At 36.7% G+C, this 21,841-nt stretch overlaps 1 protein-coding gene across 1 annotated transcript; it reads right to left on the bottom strand.

Moving 5' to 3' along the window:
* Positions 1–13,352: 13,352 nt before the first annotated feature.
* Positions 13,353–18,064, bottom strand: LOC149820674 (calreticulin-like). Its single transcript, XM_089982080.1, has 14 exons — positions 17,941–18,064; positions 16,220–16,327; positions 15,939–16,131; positions 15,567–15,825; positions 15,338–15,394; positions 15,043–15,090; positions 14,837–14,923; positions 14,712–14,769; positions 14,545–14,612; positions 14,311–14,406; positions 14,185–14,232; positions 13,859–13,891; positions 13,710–13,781; positions 13,353–13,624 (listed from the first exon to the last, which is right to left on the bottom strand). The coding sequence occupies exons 1-14, from the start codon at positions 18,035–18,037 to the stop codon at positions 13,613–13,615; spliced, it is 1,236 nt and encodes a 411-aa protein (XP_089838206.1). The 5' UTR covers positions 18,038–18,064; the 3' UTR covers positions 13,353–13,612.
* Positions 18,065–21,841: the final 3,777 nt, after the last annotated feature.

The following is a 21,841-nucleotide window of genomic DNA, read 5'->3' as shown; positions in this document are numbered from 1 at the left end:
GATGAACCGAGTTTGTGGCGTATATGAAACTTGTGACTAGGCGTGAATCGAGCTAGTGTTGAACTAGGTCGTGCGCATTCCATTCTGTGGCGAACAGTTGCTGCTAGAACTGTGTTAGTGGCTGTGTTTTATCAGATACACGTTTTTTTTCCACAACTGAAATTACTTGTTTATTATTGCATGGTGAAATAGACATGTTTGTGAAATTCGTAATTGTTGTTCAAAAGAAAACAATGTTTTAACTGATCTTCATCGAATCTTATAAAAATCAACATTTCTGTTTTGCTTAAGTTCCTGTTTGAGAACTATTGTTTGAATCGCTGCTACCATTGTCCGATCAAAGTCGTGTGTTGTGTTTAGTTTAGGTGATTGTTGTATGTGTTTAAGGGTTATATTCCCCAAACATGTCTTGTTGAAATATTCCTGAAGTTGGCGTATCAATCTGAACTTAGACAGTTGCAGTTTATCACATGTTTGCAGCTAAAATATCCTTCAAGAATCTGTTCGTGTAAGTGTTTCTTGGACTGGTTCCAATTACATATAAATTCACTGTTGCTCTTGCACATTTTCCATTCCTTGCAACAGTTTATTTCTTGTTAACATGCAGCATATTTCTGGACGTCGAATTTGTTGACTGTTATCGCATTAAATCTGTGTTGTGCATAAAAGTTTCAATCGCCAACTGTTATCGCTTTGTTATTGGGGTGTTGGTGTTCATAAACGCGTGCGAATATCGACCAGCAACTCAGTTGTTGCTCCATGTTTTTTGTCATCAACTGAGCATCAGCTGCATCTTGGTGGCTTAGTGTGGAACGGCCACAATGAACTCAGTTCAGCGTCAGCTAGGCTCCAACCACGACCCAGCGTGACGTCTGGTGTCGAACAGGATTGTTCCATCTGATTTGCTTCCTGAAAATTACAATCTCAGAACTGCATACGTGCTTGCGATATTCCTGCACACTACCTGTTAGAGTTTGACCGTCATCCAAACTGAATTCCAAAGAGTGCAAACTGTCATACCTAAAAGGCAAAAATCCCATTAAAAGTTGTTTTAAATTGCAAATAACACATATATATATATATATATATATATAGTGAACTTAGCATAATTTCCCTCTTATTTTCTAAAAATAACAAAAAAATATTTGTTTTCAAAGTTTAATCCTCGTTAGAACTTAGTTGCTTCTGCATCGGACACTTAGTTCTTATTTTTTGTTGTGTTTGGATTTTTTGAGGTATGGTGGAGCATCTTTTCAGAATATCTTATAAGCAAGGTCATAACCTCAAGGCTAAACTAGGTTTATGCCTCAATACTGTAAAGTTCAAGAAGATCAAAAAGTTTGAAACACTAAAAAGGGAATTGATTTACTTATGAAGTATAGTACATTTAAAGTCACACAAATGTATATACACTCCCATTTAAAGTCACACAAATGTATATACACTCACATTTAAAGTCACACAAATGAGTAGCTTGTAGTGCATTTTTAAATTTTTACTATTATTATTGTAAAGATTAAATGTCTACAAAGTTCTTGTTAATGATTGCAAGATTTTGTTATCCACATAGAGCTCTCAAAGCTATCATCAATATTGTAAGTTCAACCAATATTAATCTCGTTGCAGGTACTAGGTATTGGGATGTTAAGACCCGTCCAAAACAAGGAAAAGAAAATTGTGGTTTCCTGAAATGAAAGCAATTATATAGTTTTTTGTTAAGATTTGAAGAAAAAAGATTTACGTTTATATTCTATATATACAGAGAAATAAAACTTGCAATGCATTTTGTAAAGAATAAAAATCATAATAAAAGTAAATCTTCCTTTGCAAAAGAAAGCCTCTAATTCAACGAGAACAGTTCTCTCTCTCTCTACATGTACATGTGTGCGCACATGTGCCTTACAATTTTTAATGTTTGTTTTCATCTCAGTTACTTTGTCAATTTCTCTCATGTTCAACAAAATTATCACTACAAGGATGAGGGTCAATAGTGGCAACTTTTCTCACTGTTATTGCCCTATTTATCATTGCTATAGGTCTATAACGGCGACAAAAAATGACCAATTTTTTGCCTTAGTTAAGTAATAATGGCAACATTAATAGGTCGACATTAATTTGTGAACCAACACTGGCACCCACCCTTTAATTAGGGGTGAGCAAAAAAACCACGATCCAACCAACCCGGACCGGACAGTACCCAACCGGCTAATTTTGGATCATAACCGGTGGGTATGGTTCGGTTCTTGGTTCTAATTTTTCAAAACCAGCGGGTACTGGTTCGGTTTCCGGTTTCGGGTGAGAACCACCCAACCGGCCCAACCGAACCGGTCCTATATATAATATGAACTTATGTTTTTGAAAATGAAATCATTTGCCCGAAGGCCCATCTCTTCAGTCCAAAAGAAAAGCAGCCCAAACCAAAATGAAAAAACCCTACCCTCAACTCCTCAACCTTCGCTGCAACCTCTTTTTTTCAGTCCTCCTCTAGTCTTGAGTCTCAGCTAATTCTCCCCGGACTTCATTTATATGTCATGGTTTATAAGTCAAACAGGCTCAAGGCCTTTGTATACATCCATTTAAAAAAAATGTTCCATTTCAAGATGTTTCGGGATGTTATGGTTATAGTCCCATTTACAAAAAAGGTAAAACATAACTTCTTTGCAGAAAATTGGGTAAGCATTAAGACCGTAACCGGGATCCAACCGGAACCAAACCGGATCGGTGGTTCGGTTCTTGGTTGGATCCATGAAACGAGCGGGTGGTTCATGGTTCACAATTTGTGAAACCGGCCCCTAGCGGATGGTTTTCGGTTCTAGGATAGGAACCATCCATCCTGGAACCGATCACCCCTACCTTTAATGATGACATACTTATAACGATGACATTTTTGTGTCGCCTTTATAGCCTATAACTAGAAGAATTAACTCATCGTTATATTCGATAACAGCGAGAAGTCACTGTTTTAAGCTATTAATGCAACAATTAAGTCGTCGCTATAGATTCTAAGACAAATAACGGCAATAAAAAAATATCGCCGTTATAGGCTTTAAACTTACAAAACAAATTATATTAGTTTTATTTATTTTTATATTATATTAAACAAAACGGCAAATACAATTCAAATATATACATCAAACATCCTCAAACATAAATTCATTCAAATATAAACATACACTTCAAATATAAACATACACTAATGTTTATATATCCTAAAACATACATTCAAATATAAATATATACTTCAATCTCCTCAAGCATTCATTATCTCCAACCTCCTTAAACGTACATCAATTCAAATATAAAAGCACACTTTAAACATTAAATCAAATATAAACATACACAGTGTTTATATATCCATAAAGATACATTCAAATATAAACATACACTTCTCTAACATCCTCAATCATTCATCCTCTCCAACCACCTCAAACATTCAACTTCAAACATATATTTAAATATAAACTTACACTTCAAAAAACAAATATGCATCATCTTCAAAAATAATATAAACACACTTCACGAAAGAATACAATCTGATAATTCAAAAAAATTTGTAAAAAAAAATAATTATGACAATGATAATGATAGTCATATAAAAATTCAGTCTAATAATTTAGAGATATTGTAATCACATTACAATTGAAGACTCGATAATGTTTTCGCCTTTTTGTACACTTTCATGAGAATCTAGAAAAGCATAAAGATAACATTAACAAAACATCTTTTCACATTCAAGAGGATATCAACTTCAATTCAATATATATATATATATATATAATCGGTTTCATACTAACTATATTCTATTATGGTAAAAATTATTACAAGCCAAATAGAAAAAGAAGATATAAACAAACACGTGTCCTTAGAACATAACATGACATAAAAAATTATGACATGTTCATCCAATAAATAAACATCTAGTGGTCTTATCTATGAGAAATAAGACATATCTAGGATGGGGGGTTCAGTTTGAGAGAATCCATGAAGGTGTGCATCTGCTCTTTGAGCTTCCTAGTTTCTCCCCTCTCTCTCGTTCTTAGTCTTCTCTCTCGCTCCCGTTAAACTTGGTTTGTCCTTTATTCTTCTTCTAATTGTTGGAGCTCCCATTGTATTGCCTCCAGCTGAGAAGATAGCTTTGAAACACATGTTTTGCCTTTGGATGAAATGTCAAATGCACTTATTCCTCTTACATGTTCAGACCGCTCTTCGAGGACTTTGGCAAAGATATTTCGCTACGACATCGACGAGTCTCCTTATAAAAAACATGTTTCATTACTTTCAATCTCTACATAGTACAACTTATTCTGCATGATGTTAATATTTGGTTATTATTAACTAATGATAATATACAAAATAGAATGAATGAATGTGGCTTTTGTTTCGCTGCTATAAAGTGTGAGTTACTTACAACGGTATCTTCTGGTTCACTTTTGATAAATGTCATATGATCTGAAAGGGTGTGTATCTCTTTTGTAGAATGCACTCGTTGTCGGTTTTTGTCCTTCTATTTCAGTATGCAAAAAAAAAAATAGAATCTATTAAATTAAACATATTTAGCACTACACTACTATATGAAAAAAACACTAAACTTAAGAAATAAGAAACTAATTGTCGTATGAAACCTTTGGATGTATAAAAACAATCTACTGTTATGTTGGACCGTCTGTTTTGCTCTATTCGCAAAATTTTTCTCCAACGTCTGTTGTCAACTAAAGCAAGATCAATTAGTTCACGAAAATCTACATATTTAAACATTTATTTACTTCTGAATATATATATAATATTTATCGTTCAATAGTTTTTGGTAAAAAAACAGCAAATCTCTTTTCATACTTCAGAGTCGACTCCCTCGAGAGGATGTTTTGTTGCTTCGTCATGGTTTTCAAACCTCTTGTAATGCTTGTAAAACCCTTTTTACACTCTTGAGTATGATAGCTAAAGTTGATTATCTATAGTAGCACAATGTTCAACTATATATTTGTCTAAATCAAACTCAACTTACACCAAATTATCAAAATATAGTTAGTAACACTTTTTTTATGGATTAATATGTTTATCAAACTATAGTTAGGTAATATCCTTACATAAACTTTCCTCACGCTACTTCATCTTCTCATCCTTTGGGACATTTATCCATGACTTATGAGTGATGTTGGTTCGCTCTCTAACGATGCATGAAAGCCTCTTAGAGAATACAGAGATGCCCTCGCCCATGACTCTTTGCATCCCAGACTTGAAAGTTATTGAAGTCTTTTGTTGCTTGATTTACTTTTGGTGGGATACACATTTGTTCTTCTCATGTTTTTAATTTGCTGTAATAAACAAATATTAGTAAGAATGACAGTAATAAATTTTTAATTGTACTAAAGAAATACTGAATTAATATTTACCAAAGGCCGTAGTGGACGACTCTGAAGCTGCAGTGACCTGTGGTGTGTGGAGGGTCTTCTCTTCCTCCCTTAAAGTATCACCCACCTGTGATTTGAAGTCGATCTCGTCTAGGTGTTCACTTTGGCTGACATATGGCGAATTGATCTATGGTGAAGAAGAACACCCACCTCATTGTCATGAACGATATATTAATTTTATGCAAATAATATTCGCTCATGCTACACTCTACAAAATTAAATCATATAAGAATATCCACTATCATACAAGAACAACATTTAATCAAATGAACGACAACAACAAGATTATACAGTTAAGATAACATATAATTATAGAATATAAATAAGGGTCATATACATTTTCTAAACCTGTTTTCAAGCAGAAAAAATAATACAAAGGTACTTACATTACATTTTCTTTGTGACCCTAGATGCTTTGTCAACTCTTCAATAGGTAGATGTTTAATTGCACTAATATCAATTTTTCGGTCTAGTCATGAGTTCAACAAATTAGGACTTTCTGACAACATATGTATGGTAAGAATTTAAAAATAAAATTAAAAAACCATAAATAGATTATGATAATTGACATGCCATCAACTATATATTGAATACATTTTTATAATCGTATCTTATATATGGGTCAAGTTGGACCATATATTAGGTTTAGAATGCTCTGATATATCTAAACAATTGTAGGTCACATTATAATGTCATAAGAAGATCTATATATTACATGCACTACTACTAGTAAATCATGAATATGATACTCGGATTTACAAAATTTGGTGTAACATAGAGTTGTCTTAATACTGAAAATATGTACATGATCATAAAAATAAAAACAAACTTGAATGCCCACAATAATCCTCTAAATAAAGTGATCTTCAATGCATCAAAATATTTATCAATCATCCTCTTATTAGTATTTGTCTTTATGTATGCGCCTATTATCAAACCAATCAGTTTGAACATTGGCAATTTGCTCACAATATATATTTATAATAGATATAACCACACATAGAACACACACTCTGTATATGTGCAAAGGATGATATGCTAAAAAAATTCACACACAACATCAGTTTCCAGACTCCATACCATGACAATTGTTTGATCCATATGTCTTTGGTTCTTACTTTTACTGAAAACTAAAAGTGAAAAAATACTAGTAGAATTAAAGATTCATTGAAATCGGCCCTATAAATTTTGAATCCACCGAGATATGGAAATTCACATGAGAAATAAAGCTAATGCAAAATCATATGGCCAAATTAAGTGAGTTTATTAAATAGGCCTTCAATCAAGATATAAGAATTCACATGAGAAATACGCTATGCCGAACCCATGGGTTTGGCTTTGCTGAAACTATGGGTTCGGCTCTGCAACAACGAGGGGAGGAAGAGGTATTCGACAGATCCTAACCCAACCCTTTGGGATGTGTTCGATAGAGCTAAACCCAGCCCAGCAGGGGATGCAAAAGCAAAGTTACATGTGAAAATTAATAATCATGTCCTTAGACGACTACACTATGAGAATTTCAATTCTAACCCACAAAGTTTAAAACTTTAAAAGATGGAGACTGCAACAACAAAACCCAGAGAATCAAGGTAGGTTAAATAGAAGAGGAAAAACAAAAAACCATATCAGTCTCAAGAATTAATGTGCAACATATATGGTAAACTTCATTGAATCTTGCTATTGAATCAACACACAGTAACCAATATTATCTAAAATATAGGAAGAAACAATCAAAGCCAACTATGAGGGTAAGTACATGCATACTTTAGTATAAAGGGATAACATCATATATAACGAAGAATAATATACTAAACTCTACCATAATATGGGTACCAAATAGCATAAATTTAAATAACAATTTCTTAAAAAACACAACATACAAACACTAGAATTCGGCTACATTTGAGAAGAAATCTGCATACAAATACACCAATCGATTGACTCAAGGTTCTTCCAAACAAATTCTATTAACAAGTGAAAATAACAACGAATGTGTGCGTCCAGTGACTCTCTGTAAGTACTAGCCCAGGGAATTCGCCCTCACCAAGATCAACATTTTGTCAGTAATCTAACAGACCTTGCTAATAATAAAATATGAAACCAAAGAGTGCATATACCCAAAGGCCAGAGTCATTCACAAACATAGGTATCATTTTCCAATAAAATGACCAGACAACCAACTAAACAAGCAGCCTCATAAAAAGAACTATGCCCAATGACTTGACCAAAACCAAAGCTAGAAAAGTAACAAATGGCCAACTAAGAATGGGTCGAATGTGAATACTAGATAAGTAGTAGAGCATCACTATCTTAGTCAAGGTGTCTGGCCTGCACAAGGGGCCGCACCACATCTTCACAAGTTAAAAGAATAACACCCACAAGGGGCTACACCAGTAGGGCTGGGTTCTACACCTACGGCAACGACAAGAGGAGGAGAAGGAAGATGAAGAGAGATACCTTGCACTTGCAGACAGAAGAGGAGAGGAGGGTTGCCTTGCCACTGTCCATCGGAGGAGAGGAGGGCTTGGGGAAGAGGAGCAGGAGAGGATAAGAGAAGGGGGGAGGCATCGAGGTCGGGGAAGGAGGGTGTTGTGCCCTAATCTCCTCCCCTTTGTTAGGTTTTTTTAGGAGAAGGGTTATAGACTCTATAACGGCAACATTTTAAGTCATCGTTAGAGATTCATAAAAAGAATTACATCTATTGGCCAAAGAGTGATCAGGTATCACTCAACATCAATAGAGGCCTACAAAAGAAATTCAGGTATGTCCATTTATTTGAAACCGAGTCTGTTAGGAAATTGAGTTGGTCCTATGGTTTGAGTGTTATTTAGCCTGGCTTGGATGCGTTTATTAGACGATCCAAGGTGGGTATGCAGAGTTTGTTTTTCACCATCATGTGATCTTTTGTTGATACATGTCCTCTCCATGCTGTCTAGTTCAAACAACCAAAGCAAACATGGACCTGTGGAGATAAAGAAGGAAAGAAAAGATAAGCAGCTGATGGTTGATACTCTGATGAGTCCTCGTTTTTAACTTTTAGTGACAAAATTAGCAGATTATTGTGAAATAGTGGGTTTCTGATGCAGGAGCTAAGCAGCATGCAGCTCAGGTTAATAAAAGATCCATTTGAATCTGCTTTGGTTTAGTGTTTCTATTTTGGTTTGTATAGAATTGGATATTTTTTTCAATGGATCCATTTATAAATAAATACTCAAGATAGAGGTTTCTTGATTATAGTGCTGGATGGAACTATTGAGATTTTCTTTAATTCTATGCTTAGTTGTTCACTAATTTCCATTATTCTTGCTTTTGGTAGTAGTAGCATAACTTAGTTGTTCTCTCACGATCTCCAACTCCGGAATTGCATCAAATTCTCAATCAACTTGCTCTGTTTCCGTGCTCATATAACTGTATGTTGTCTGGTTAAACATGCATACTTGAATACCTCAGATCTGAGGATCTGATGTATTGTGCGTCCCATGCCAAGGTCTGAGGTGTTTCAAATGGCAGTTTTGTATCGGCGATTTGAAATCCATGATACAAAGGGAAACAGCGAGAGATCCAAGGATCTCTTGTCCAACGGATGGGCTTGGATGAGAGATCCTCGATTTTTTGGATTTATAACCCCAAGAAACTGCACCCGGCACAAAGACCTGCTCACACTGGTTCAGCCTGCCATTCCTACGGTTGTCGTACCGGCAGCCTAAAACTTCAAGGGCCTATGCAACGCGTTGGCTTGTGCAGAGGGACAACACCCATGAAAATAGAACCTTGACTGCTCGTCTAGCAGCCAAGGCCCCACCCCACTACGCCAACCCCCCTTGGGGCAGATATCTGATCCCTTGAAGTTTGAATGCCTTAGATATTCAAACGTACCCTCAGGTGGTGTTTGACATGCAGGACGACTCCTGCCCATGGACAAAGTGGCTGCCTGGGCAGATTGTCCTGTGTTTGATGTGCAGGATCAAGTGGTTCCAACTGGAACCTCTTGGTAGGTTTCCTGACGAAAAAAAAACATAAATATTGCATTTAAGGCACGATATTTGTGTTTCTGATAGGAAAACCATTAGAAATTGCCGTTTTTAATTTTCGGGTAATTTCTCATGATATTTTTGCGAGATATTTGTCACTATTTCTGGGATTTGTCAAAAAAAAACAGCGCAATTCATAGATTTGTTAATACCTAAAAATTAATGAGATCTGACAATTAGGAGCCCAGTAGAGGTGCGAATAGCGAGTGAATTAGTTTTCCAGTAAAAAAACGAGAACTTTATGAGACTGGTTTTGGCCGTTAAAGAATGTTGTGTTTTTCCTGAAAGACACTGGCAAACATTCCTCTTCTTGGCCCACAAGTATTTTAGTTTGCCCCAACAAGTTTTCATGGGTTGTAACTCCAAGACAAGAGATTCCTTGTATTCATTAGGAATTTGAGAAATTGCATTTTGCTCTACAGTATGGTTAATTTGTTAGGAATCTAAACTTGCTTTTGTTGGCCTAGTTATACGTTAATAGGGGAAGACTCTCTCTTTTCCTCTCTTGTTCTTCCCAACTGAGGGAAGAGAGGAGAAGACTCTCTCTCTCTCTCTCTCTCTCTCGTTCTCCCCTATCTTTTTCTCGTTCTTCCTGATTGAGGGGATTGAAGAGAAGACTCTCTCTCTGTGCCTGGTGATTCCAGACTGAGCCCGGGCCAGCTCGGTCCATTGCGCTTACGATGAGCTTAATGAGAGATAGGGAGATATTCTCCAATCATGAGTTCGAGTCTCCCTGTAGGCACCCCCTAAGGCAAAGCTGGAGGATTCCAAGGGATCGAGGGGGGCACCATGATTTTATGCCGTTGGGTAATTCAACTTTAAGAGAGTGGGTTGTCGGCATGATCAACGGGGTGGTTGTGAGGGTATGGAGATAAAGGTGCTGGATCAAACCCCATTTGCGCACAAGTGTGTCCATAGCTTTTAGAGGTGGGCCACGTAAGGAAGGGTGATCCTGGGGCCTCAGCTAGGGTTTTCATCACGGCTCGTCATAGAAAAAAAAATACTTTAAGAGACTAAGAGTTATGGCCATTTCCAAAGTAAACACAACAAACATTCCTCTTCTTTGGCCCACAATTAGTTTTGTTGGTGCTGCCAACAAGTTTGCAAGGGTTGTAACTCCATGACAAGAGATTTCTTGTATTTATTAGGTTAAGTTGAGAAATTGCACTTTTGCTCCATAATGCAACTTCCTTGTATATGCTGTGAGGATTCTCTTATGAAAGAAACTTTTTTTCCCAGTCCATGAAACCCCCCACCCCCTGACTGCACATTGGTAAAATCCTTGAGGTCTCCCCTGCCGAGGAGTACACCCAGTTTAGACCTTGCGGCAAGAGACGCCGACACACGTGGGTTAATAACAGGAGATTTGAATAATAACAGATTTGAACACCTTGGATGTGGAGCCCACACCAAATCTTCAGTTTGAAATTTCATAGCCTTGAGATCCTCAAAACACCTTCTCTTACTCTTCATTTACTTGTAGCATAAGGGCCGTAACTCACGTTTTTCCTTATTTCTCCTCTTCTCACTCTTCATTGCCTCCCTTTGTACCTCTCTCCTCCTCAAACGCTGGGTTTTGGGATCTCATATCACCTCAAATTTGAGATTTGAGGCAGAGGAAAGCAAATGCACCATACGGGTGAGGATCAAGTTGTTACTGCCTAGTTGGAAATTTGAATTCCACTAATGACAAGCCCAAAATGCCTTTGTTTCCCAAGCATCCTCTCTACGACTCCTTTAGACTCTAAGGGCATGTTTGGAAGCAAGAAAAACTCTCATCTAAAAAGAAAATTTTGCCTATGAGAAGTTTTGGCATGGAAACATTTCCTTTTAGAAAGTTGTGAATCTTGTTTGTGTAGAAGAGAAAAATAATACAAGAATTTTTTTTGCATGTTTATTTGTGCATGAATTTTTTTTCCTAATCAAGTGCTAACAAAATGGTAGTTCTTCTCCTGCAATATTGCTAATAAAACAAAATATGCACTAATCAAATGCATTTTTTAACATTAAATTATCAAAATATTAGTTTTCATTGTTTAAAAATTTAAAAAATTCATGTCCATCATATTTTCTAATTTTTTTTTGAACTTGTGAGTCAAATTTTTTCTTTCACTGCTCAAACTAATCTGCATTTTCAACATCATCCACTAACTTTCAAGTGCATGATATCAAGTTTGACATTTAAAAACAGAAAAAAACGGGTTCTGAAATGCTGACTGGCTTCAAGAAAATTTATCCATATGTAGTCTTGTTTTAGTTCATAATAGCTTCATTTTGGCAGGTTTGCTCAGGCAACCAAAGTAGGGGCATCTCAAAGAGCTGCACAGGGCAATTAAACTCTGAGATTACATGTATTCTGCTTCTGCGTAACTTTATAAGCACGTGATTCTACTCATGAAGAACTTCTGCTAAGCATCAATTACAATTGGGTATGAATCACAGGTAGGAGTTGAGACATCAAAAATGCATTTTGTTGTAGAAATGGGAAAACAAGGAACTAAAATTACAAAATGAAAGAGAGAAAAAAGCAAGGAAAAACAAGGCAGGCAATTGTTTCTTGGAAAAGAATTCAATGGTCCACAAATTATTTAACATCAATGGCTTCTCAAAAGAGATGCCTACAAAGAACAAACAAGATTCACAACTCTAAATATTTAAGAAAGGAAAAACGTGAATAAGCATCCAGCAGATAGATACAAGGAATTTTAAGATTAAGCCTCCATCAAATATATGATACCACCCACGTATAAACCAAAACATATTTCAGCAAATTTAACCTTCAATATATTCAATATAAATATTCCTTGAAGAAAAGAGTTTTTTTAGTATAGCTGAAACAAGTCAAGAGATTTAATCATCATGAATAAAGAAGTGTAAAGAAAATCTTCTTCATTCTTCAAAAATATCAGGCACTCAGATAAAAAAAGATTCACTTTTGTTCATCATTAAAACAAAAGGAGTTTTGAAGCAGCACAAAAGCCAAACACTCAGAAAAAAAGACATGATTTTATTTATTTTTAGGGCAGATAAATGTCACCAGAGAGAAAGAGGGAGTGAGAGAACGACAATAAAGAGAGATAGAGAGTACCAGCGACGGAGGAAGACTTTGCTGGAAGAGGACGCTGAAAGGAGTAAGACACTGCCCTAACCCAGAAAAAATCTCATAGGAAAGATACTTCAGAGCCCCTTTTTACAAAAACTCTCTCCGAGAGAATTTTCTTTAGTTTGGAAGGGTCAGAAAACTGTACTGTATCACTTTTCTTATATCTTTCCCACTTCCAAACGGACCCTAACCCAAACATTTCCTAGATTGTTGGGAGAACCATCCGTGAATCTAAATTGAGCGACAGCTTAAACTCATTGAAACGATAATAAAAGAACGGTAAGCAAGTTCCAGTCATCGATTGCAGAGTGATTTCTGGCTGAAGGGAATTTGGGATCATGTTATAGGACTAAATTGGAATACAATTCCATCAAAAATATAGAATTTCAATGGAGGTTGATTCCAATTCCAACCCAAACATGCCATTAAAGGCGGGAAAAACTAAAAGACGGTTAAGCCTAGGGGTTTAAACTTCATCACTGCAATGCAAGTAAAAACGATATTGAACGCAAACGCCGGCCCTGTGTTCAGAGGTGCATAGCCCACGGGCTTTTTACAATAGAGAGTGATAAGCCTCTTTCGTTTCACGATATCAATCCCACACAATGAACACACTTTCGATAGCCAGTTTAAGTGCTGGTTGTGACCATTATATGAACCCAGTAAAAGCTTACACAGTCACGAAGGTGCCCTCTGACTAACTCGGCTGGATGCACCATCTCTGACCTGCCCGGCTGAATGCAAGTAACCATATGCAACAAATTTGCTTGAATTCCAAACATTGAGAGATGCATAGGCAAAGAATAGTAATTGAAAAAGATCAAAATCATTACTTATTACTATCAATTTTTTCTCTCATGAGCGAGCCCAAAAAGAGGGCTGGGGGGGCACGCAAATCAGTCTAAAAAGTCAAAAGTTCCGCTACCAACTTTTTTTGGGGAGGGCTCAGTCACAGGCTAAAAAGGCCCTATATGAAGGGTACTGCTGCATTTGCAAATCTGACTAAAGGACTTCTTCCATAAAGGAAAAACAATGGGTAATGTCAAAAGCAGGTACAGCTGGGTGTTGCTCTATAGTTCGTCCTGAAAATTAAGGAAAAAACAATCATTAAGCAAGGATTATCGCAAAGGAGTCGAAATTCCAGGAGGAAAAGAGAGAAAATATTACATGTTTGATGTCATCGGTTTCAGACTCATCAGTGTCAGCGTCATCAGCATCATCAGCTTCATCTTTGTCGTCCTGCCAAGAGAAGAATGTATGGACGAAAGTGGGAAAGATTTTTTAAAAAGGGACTTTTAAATGAAAACAACACTCACATCAGAGTCTTCATCGGGCTCGCTCTTGGATTCCTGAAGAAAAAGAAAAAGAGATGAGAATTTAAGACTCCTTTGATACCTACTCCATATCTAATGGCATGGAAAATAACCAATTGATTCGCCCCCCATTCTTACTCCATTCAAACTGAAATCAGATGTGTGCAGATTGCATATATGAAGAAAGATCGAGTAAAAAATGCAGGATTTGCAGCTAGATTATATCACAAATGTCAATAACCGTGTTGTGGGAAAGAATTCATATAAAACAAGACGCCAGATATATAAAGCGACTAGAAGAACATATAAGCAGAACATGATGACAATACCTCATCTTCCCTCTTCTTCTCTGCCTCATCGAATGCTGCTTTCTCAGCCTAGAAATATCAACACATCACAAACAATAATACGAGAGAAATCATACAATAACAGAACAGAGACTAGAGGGAACTTACATCTTTCAGCTTTGCCCATGTCTCCTCGGCAAACTTCTTTGCATATTCAGGATCATCAGTGACCAACACATTGTCGAACAGAGTTCCTGCCTTCACCTGGGGATCACAACATTATTAACTTGATAGTCAGTTGATCACTACGTATGGATATGCACCAAACACTGGCTGACCTTGGGCATCTGATCTCAAAGACTGGTGGTATAAAGTACACAATGGGTTTCAGTTAGGGCTAACCTGCCACAATTCAATGGCCACATATTTCAAATTTGGGAACACGTAGATGTCCGGGTCATCTTTGAAGTCTGCAAGCAAAGACAAGTTAGGAAAGGTTGCAGCATATGTAAATAACATAATACAAACAATCTGAAAGAACATGGAACAAGAAATTAAATAGAACAGACCTGGATTGTCGATCATTGGTGCCTTCCACTTCCCCTTGTAGTTGGGATTCTTGATTTTCTGTCAGAGGAACAATGTTAACCTCTCTATTACCATAGCTGTATTTTTATTTAAATTAATGTCCCACCTTGGGCTTCCATGGTCCCTTGTATTCAGGGTTGGCAATGGTCGGGGCAGTCCATTCACCATCCTCCTCATCATCCCAGTCTTCTGGCTGCAAGAGAAGAAAGGAATAGTATATGTAAATAAATGCAAGGATTAAAATCAACTCCTGCTAAATATAGCTCAGTACACAATCAAAGCTTATCTAGGCTGTGGATTATCAGTGCTAACCTTTTTGGCATCAGGGTCAGGGATCTCCTTGAGGATGTCATCATATCCCTAAGCAGGAAAATACAGTCAGATTTGCAGAATAAATTGATCAGCAAAACATTTAAAAGAAAGACCAACGCAGAAGATGTGAGCACATGGCAACAAAGCAGTCTGATATTATAAGACGAACAATTTTCTTCAAGAGAAAAATTTACTTCCGAGTAAAATATATTCAACATATACCCCAAGCTTTCATCATGCAAAATTTCCATTTGAAAATAAAAGATAGCTTTCCAATGAGACTTTAAGACCATACCTCAGGTTTCTTATCTTCAGGGTCTGGAATAAATTCTTTATCATCCCAATCCTCAGGCTGCAAACAGCATAAGACTAACTATAAGAAACCAAACTAAAAGCATAAAAAGAAAGGGATCGATATATATATATATATATATATATATATATATATATATATATATATATATATATATATATATATATATATATATATATATATATATATATATAAAAGGGGATCCACGCACCTTTTTGGCTTCAGGATCCTTGATTTTCTTTGGTGGAAGGATGTCCCAATCTGAATACAGGCTGCCAGATTGTTTCTCATTGTTGTCAATTAAGATGTTGTAGGTGGCATCAGGCCGAATAATGAAAGTATAAACATGCGTCAACTGATCAGTCTCACAGGGGATATCCTTCTTTATAAGATGGTTTTTTCCGTTACGTGTAAGAATGGCATGAACCTTCTTGGTACTGAACCCACAGATGTCTGGACCAAACATGATGCTGCACATTTACCCACAACACCCCAATCAGTGAAACAATAACGCAAAAGAGTTTAATGGGTGGTCTTAGACAGAAGAATTGACAACAGCGCAAATTGGCCGGTGTTATATCACCTGTAGGGTGTCTCACCACCAAATTTCTTCTGATCAACCTCTCCGCTGAGCAACTTCATGTACCCACCACCACAGTCAAGCTTCTGTTCATGCTTGACGGAAAACTGGAACACCAATGTCTTATCCTTGTTGCTGAACTCGGGGATCTCAGCAGATGTGGCAAAGAATCTGTAATCTTCGCTTGTCTGGATACCTGAAGTCAAGGTAGATGTATTTTATATCATCATTTCTCCAAGAAAATCCTTCAACAACCAAAAGTGGAGCTTTAAGAAGAGCAGTACCTTTGTCATTTGGATCACCATTCCACTTTCCAGAGGTGTAGTTCCATTCACCAGCCATCTTCTCATCTTTTTTCCAGTCCGATTGGACCCATCGATTTTCCCATCCATCTAAGCAATCATGATAACAAGCATGCAAACGTTATGAATGGAAAGAAAAATCGGAAAAGACATGTTAAACGCTGATTACTAAGTATTTTCGGACCTATTTCAAATGACAAAGCAAAATTCGTTAAATGGTTATAAACACAAAATTTGGGATGAAATAAGCACATAAATGCTACACACACTAGTTTCCAAACTGTGGTTCTATCACTGTTAAATACATAACCAAATGTCATTGACTCTTTCAAGCATGTAAACCTGTGTGGATTACAGACTTGTGTACTTAAACATAACTTATTTTTGTTTGAAGCTGATATAGTTAGTGATATCCAATTTTTTTAATCATGTTTTTTTGTAAGATCTTGCATCTACAACAATTTGAGATATTTCAGAAGATCATTATAATTTTGATTTAACATTCATTCTTAGTCAAAATATAAATTTAACCGGTCCAGATGCTTTTCTTTTATTCTACTCGCAAGGAGTTGAATTCACCGGTCTATTTGTGTGCGTCTTTGCACGTAGTGAGCCTGTGTAGAACAAAGTCTAAGATTTGAGATTGATACCCTCAAAATTTCAAAACCTGTATAAATTCTGTCAAAATGATTCGAAAACCCAAAGATCATAAATGGTAAAATATTGTCAATCGTATATAGACAACATATAGACAATTCATTACACTAACGACCGCATTGGTTCAAGTTTTATTGCATAAAACACTAGATATCTATTAAAAGAACAAAAGGCCAAATTAAAAGTACCTGAACCTCCTTACGAGAAAAGGTTACTATAACGGAACAGTACATCATATAAAACTTAACCCAAATGTCTACAAAATAAAACACAATCGAAAATTTCCACTTCATTTATCTTAAGATCCAAACATAGAAAAGTATGCAAATCCATCCACATTGCCAACAACAGAACCTGGACGATGTCAACCCTAACACTAACCCACACATTCCTCCCCAACGACCTCAAATCCAAACATACATCACATCAAAGTACGAACAGGTTACAGGACCCAAAAAAGGAAAAAAAACGGTATACTGAAACTTCAGAATAAAATTTGAGATCAATAGTCCGCATTTCTGAACTAAACAGCAGAGCATTTTTCCCAACGCTAGTAGATATGTCAAATTCAAGGGTTCCAAAATCTGCGAACGAGAGTAATGCCACGGAGCATCTCAATATGGAAACGAAAAACCTCATTTACGAATTATAGCTCAGAAAACCAGATCAAAATGAGAAGAACGAAAATCAAAACCATTCTCCACTATTTTTTTCTTTAACACAAAAGAAAACGTCGAATCCGCTTACGATCTCAATTATACACCAAATATAGAAATTCTGGGTCAGGAAGCGCCAGATCGACGTAGGAAACAACATGTAACACAAAAACAGACTCAGAAATCGATCTAATTCAGTTTTTTAACGCAAAAAGGAGTACGGAAAAGGAGAAATAAGATATCCAAAGGACATATAGCCTGACCAAAGCGAAAAACCGAGAGATCGGGGATTTTAGATCAGAATCTTCATCTAAGAAGACAACGACACTGACGACAGACGACGAAAAAGAAGAAGAAGAAGAAAGAGTTGCAGAGAGAGAGAGAGCGTACCGGAGAACCGCTCCTCGAAGAAGATCTCCGAAGAGACGCTCGAAATGCAGAGGAGGGCGACGAAGGCCAGAGAACGAAACCCTAACGCCGTCGCCATCTGAGAGAAGAGAAGCAAACCGGAGAGCTCGGGAGGGAAGCTCTGAGCGAGCCTTTTGTAGACGTCCGCGTGGGTCCCACTCGGTAAATCCTATTGGCTAAGACTTTCGAAATGACGCAAGCTTCATGTACTATTATACCCTTGAATATTTAAAGTTATGACTCCGTGGTAACGCAATTTTCCATTGGAATAGAAAAGGAATCATACAGGGGGTAAAGTTTTCGGCTAAGGGGAAAAAGCGGAAAATATACGTTTCGTAAGTAGTAGCGTTTTTTAGAAAATTTTCATTTCCGCCATTCATTCTTTATGGTCGAACTAGCCCTTCCGCTATTTCCAAATCGACCGACCGGACTGTTCTTGGTAAACGAGGCTTGTACGTAGGGGCATATTTGTCAATGTGTGAAGAGAAATTGCTGGGGTGGGGATTGCATTATTTTTAAATGACATCTGTGTCATTTCTTCGGCTGTAAAGGAGCGTTTGCATGTTACGGAAAATGAGCATTTTCTGCGGAAACGAATCGATGGTCATGCATTTTTACGGTGCCCAAAATTTTAAAACAAACTGGGTATGAAATTTTCTCGATGGGCATGCCAAAATGTATGCTGGACTCCTTTTTTGTGAAAACGGTTCTCGTGAGGGGCCCGATTCCATTTCCGCGGCAGTGCATTTCAGGAAAAGGAGTCCTGCGGTACCCCACTCAGTGACATGCAAACGCCCTCTAAGACTAATTTGGTTCGAGTGGCGTTCTTTCATTGGAAAGGAAGTGATTATCATTTATAAAATTCTTAGGGGTATCAAGGACTTTTTCATTTTCTACACACGGTAGGATAAAAAGGAAGGAAAATTTTGCCAAATCCCTCTCTCGAGATAAATTATCTACAGTTGGGGTTTCTGAAATTACTGGTGTTTCTCATATTGTCAATAAAGATGAAGTTACCAACTTACCCCTTCCATTTAAGCAAATAAAAAGTCTTTCTTTTTTTCGATTTATAACCTGTCACAAAGACACGTTGAGACAAGAACGCGAGTTGTTTGATTTTTTTTTTTAACAAGACACGAGAACACAGTTTTTTTATTTTGAATTTATAAAAACTATTTTTTGATATTTTACTATTAAAATTAAATTTTTATTAAAATAATATTTGGTTGCATTTAAATGAGATTTGGAATCTCATGCAAATGAGAGAATGAATCTCATTTACGCATGTGATTTAGAACCACATGCAAATAAGAAATAGAATTTGAAGTTAATCTCATGTGATTCCAAATCACATTTCATTCTATTTCATGTGATTCTAAAACACTTGAGATCAACCAAACATACAAAGTCGCGACACTATTGTGATTGTGATTGTGATTTCTTGCACTTTTTTCTTGAGATCAACACTTTGAATCACAATTTCAACTTTTTTCATGTTTCACTAACCTTGAGAAAGTATTGCTATTACTATTTATAATCACATGATTTTGAGAAAACCAAATAATCACGAGGCATTGCGAATGTCACGAGTATAGAATTTTTTTGCAAACCCACGATACCAACATCTCAAACCAGGTTTGGGTTTGGGTTTGGGTTTACTTGAATCCGAAGCAAACCCAACCCGTTGACACCTTGAGCATATAAAAGTTAGTGAGGATATCTAGGTAATTTGGTGCATAAAATAGAAGTTTGACCGTACGGTAGATGCAACTGCCAGGCCTTGTGGCACTCTAACTTTGGAAAGCTTAAAGTTGTGACAAACCCTAGTGGGACCAAAAGACAGCAAATGTGGGCCCACCTTTGCATATCCACGAAAAAGAAAACCACAAATGTTATTACAAGGATCGAGCTAACAAAATTTAAACTTTTACATATTAATGCCTTCCTAGACATTTGAGCCAGTAATCATATGGGTCTATCCTTTTCAAATCTATGTGGCTAGCCTTAACCTTAACCAGATTTATCAAATTGGATTGAGATTATGATTATTGGAACCAAAGGCATATGGCCAAAATATCATGTTCATGGATGGCCGTGAATGGGGGCGGGACAGGGGAAAAGGTCTCCATTTCTGCCTCCATCTCCGCACGGGTTTGGATTTTAACCTCCATCCCGTGCCTTCATCTCAGTTTCATGTCCTCCATCTCCCGTCTAAACAGGGCCCACTGGCTCAACCTGCCGTACTTACAATCTCTGTCCATGTGAGCCTAAAACTCCGAGGAGTTACCCCTCGGCTCCAGGGAGTCACCAAGCTTCAGGCAGATGGTGATGCCCATGGGATTTGAACCTAGACTACCCATCAAATGGTCTAGGCCCCATCCCACTCTGCCAAACCCCTTGCTTTTTCTGGAGAAGACATTAAGATCAATGTTGGTGCCACAATTTTTTTTCTAATGCTAAAGATGGATCTAATAACCACCGAGGTGGTATCCCATTTGGTAAGGGGAGTTCCGTGCCAAGCTGAAGGCCCAGGTTCGAATCCCTCTATCACATGGGGCTTAAGAGTTATCTGGTTGGGGTCTGCCTAACCTCAGTTATTAAAAATTCATATTAGACATTGATGTATCGATTGCTATAAGGATTTGAATATGATATTATTAGATCCCGAATACGACCAGATCTCATTTTATAAAGTTAGATTATGGCAAATCCGAATAATTGGCAAGGATCACCTTTGGAAAATATTAGGATCTGAAATTACTAGATTCAGCCCAGATGCCATTCCTTGCCTGCCCTACCTACATGCCAAGAAACATTAATCCTATGTCACAAAGACACGTGGGCATGAAGAAACGTGATGTAGTGACAAATATCCGCGATAATTTCGTGAGAAATTACCTTCAAGTTAAAATTGGCAATTTCTCATAACATTTTCACAATATCATGATTTTTTTTGTAAAAACATAAATATCATGATTTAAACAGGATATTTATGTTTTTAACGGCTATTTATCATGAAAAACCATGTAGTTTTTATTTTTAATATATTTTCTTTATATTTTCTTATAATTTTTTATATTGTATATTTATTTTTATTGGCAATATTTTGCCAAAAAATTGCAAGATTTATAAAAAAAACAAATTCTCACAATTTTTTTACTGCCAATATTTTGCCATTTTTAACTTTTATCACTATGGGTTCAACTCTCAAGTTCGATTTTTTTTTTTGGAAAATAGGATACAGGGACATAAAAATTTATTTTTAACCAATAAAAAACTAATTTTTGATATTTTAATGTTAAAATGCATTTTATTAAAATGATACCTTAAAATATTAAAATATTATTAACATATAATCCATACCTGAAGTGTTCATCCATGTGTCAGCTCGTGCCACCAGGGACACCACCAAAATGGCGTGTCCCTGTGACAGTGAGACATAGCATTAATCCATCAAACTGATCGAGCAAAATATGCTAAATGTTCCAACAAAGTGTTTATAACGTCAACCGTGAGGAACTGTGAAATTCTTAGCAGAACTTCTGTTACCCTCTTGGATGAAGAGTAGCACACAAAAATCAACGTTGTATTTGCATGCTGTCATTTGAACACAGTGAATGATATGGGTGACACAACTCAGGCACGTTATGATACATTACGAACACTATTTGAATATTTTGATACAAATATTCTTATCGCAAGCATAAACGTCGTTTTCCATGAGGGCAATGGAGAACTTTGATGAAGATTTGGTGAAACTGCATGAAAAGAAAAAGAAAATGGCTCGCTGGACACAGAAATCCAGAAGGGAGTGGCTCGGGTGAGGAAAGTATTCACTTATTTTCAAAGCAAGGCAACTTCTGGGGGCAAGGGTTGCACCACG

This window comes from Nuphar pumila, chromosome 12, assembly GCF_984573655.1.
Source record: "Nuphar pumila chromosome 12, dmNupPumi1.hap1.1, whole genome shotgun sequence".
In the NCBI taxonomy this organism is placed as follows: Eukaryota; Viridiplantae; Streptophyta; class Magnoliopsida; order Nymphaeales; family Nymphaeaceae; genus Nuphar; species Nuphar pumila.
The sequence above is the reverse complement of the archived record's forward strand: the minus strand, read 5'-3'. Positions and strand labels throughout refer to the sequence as shown.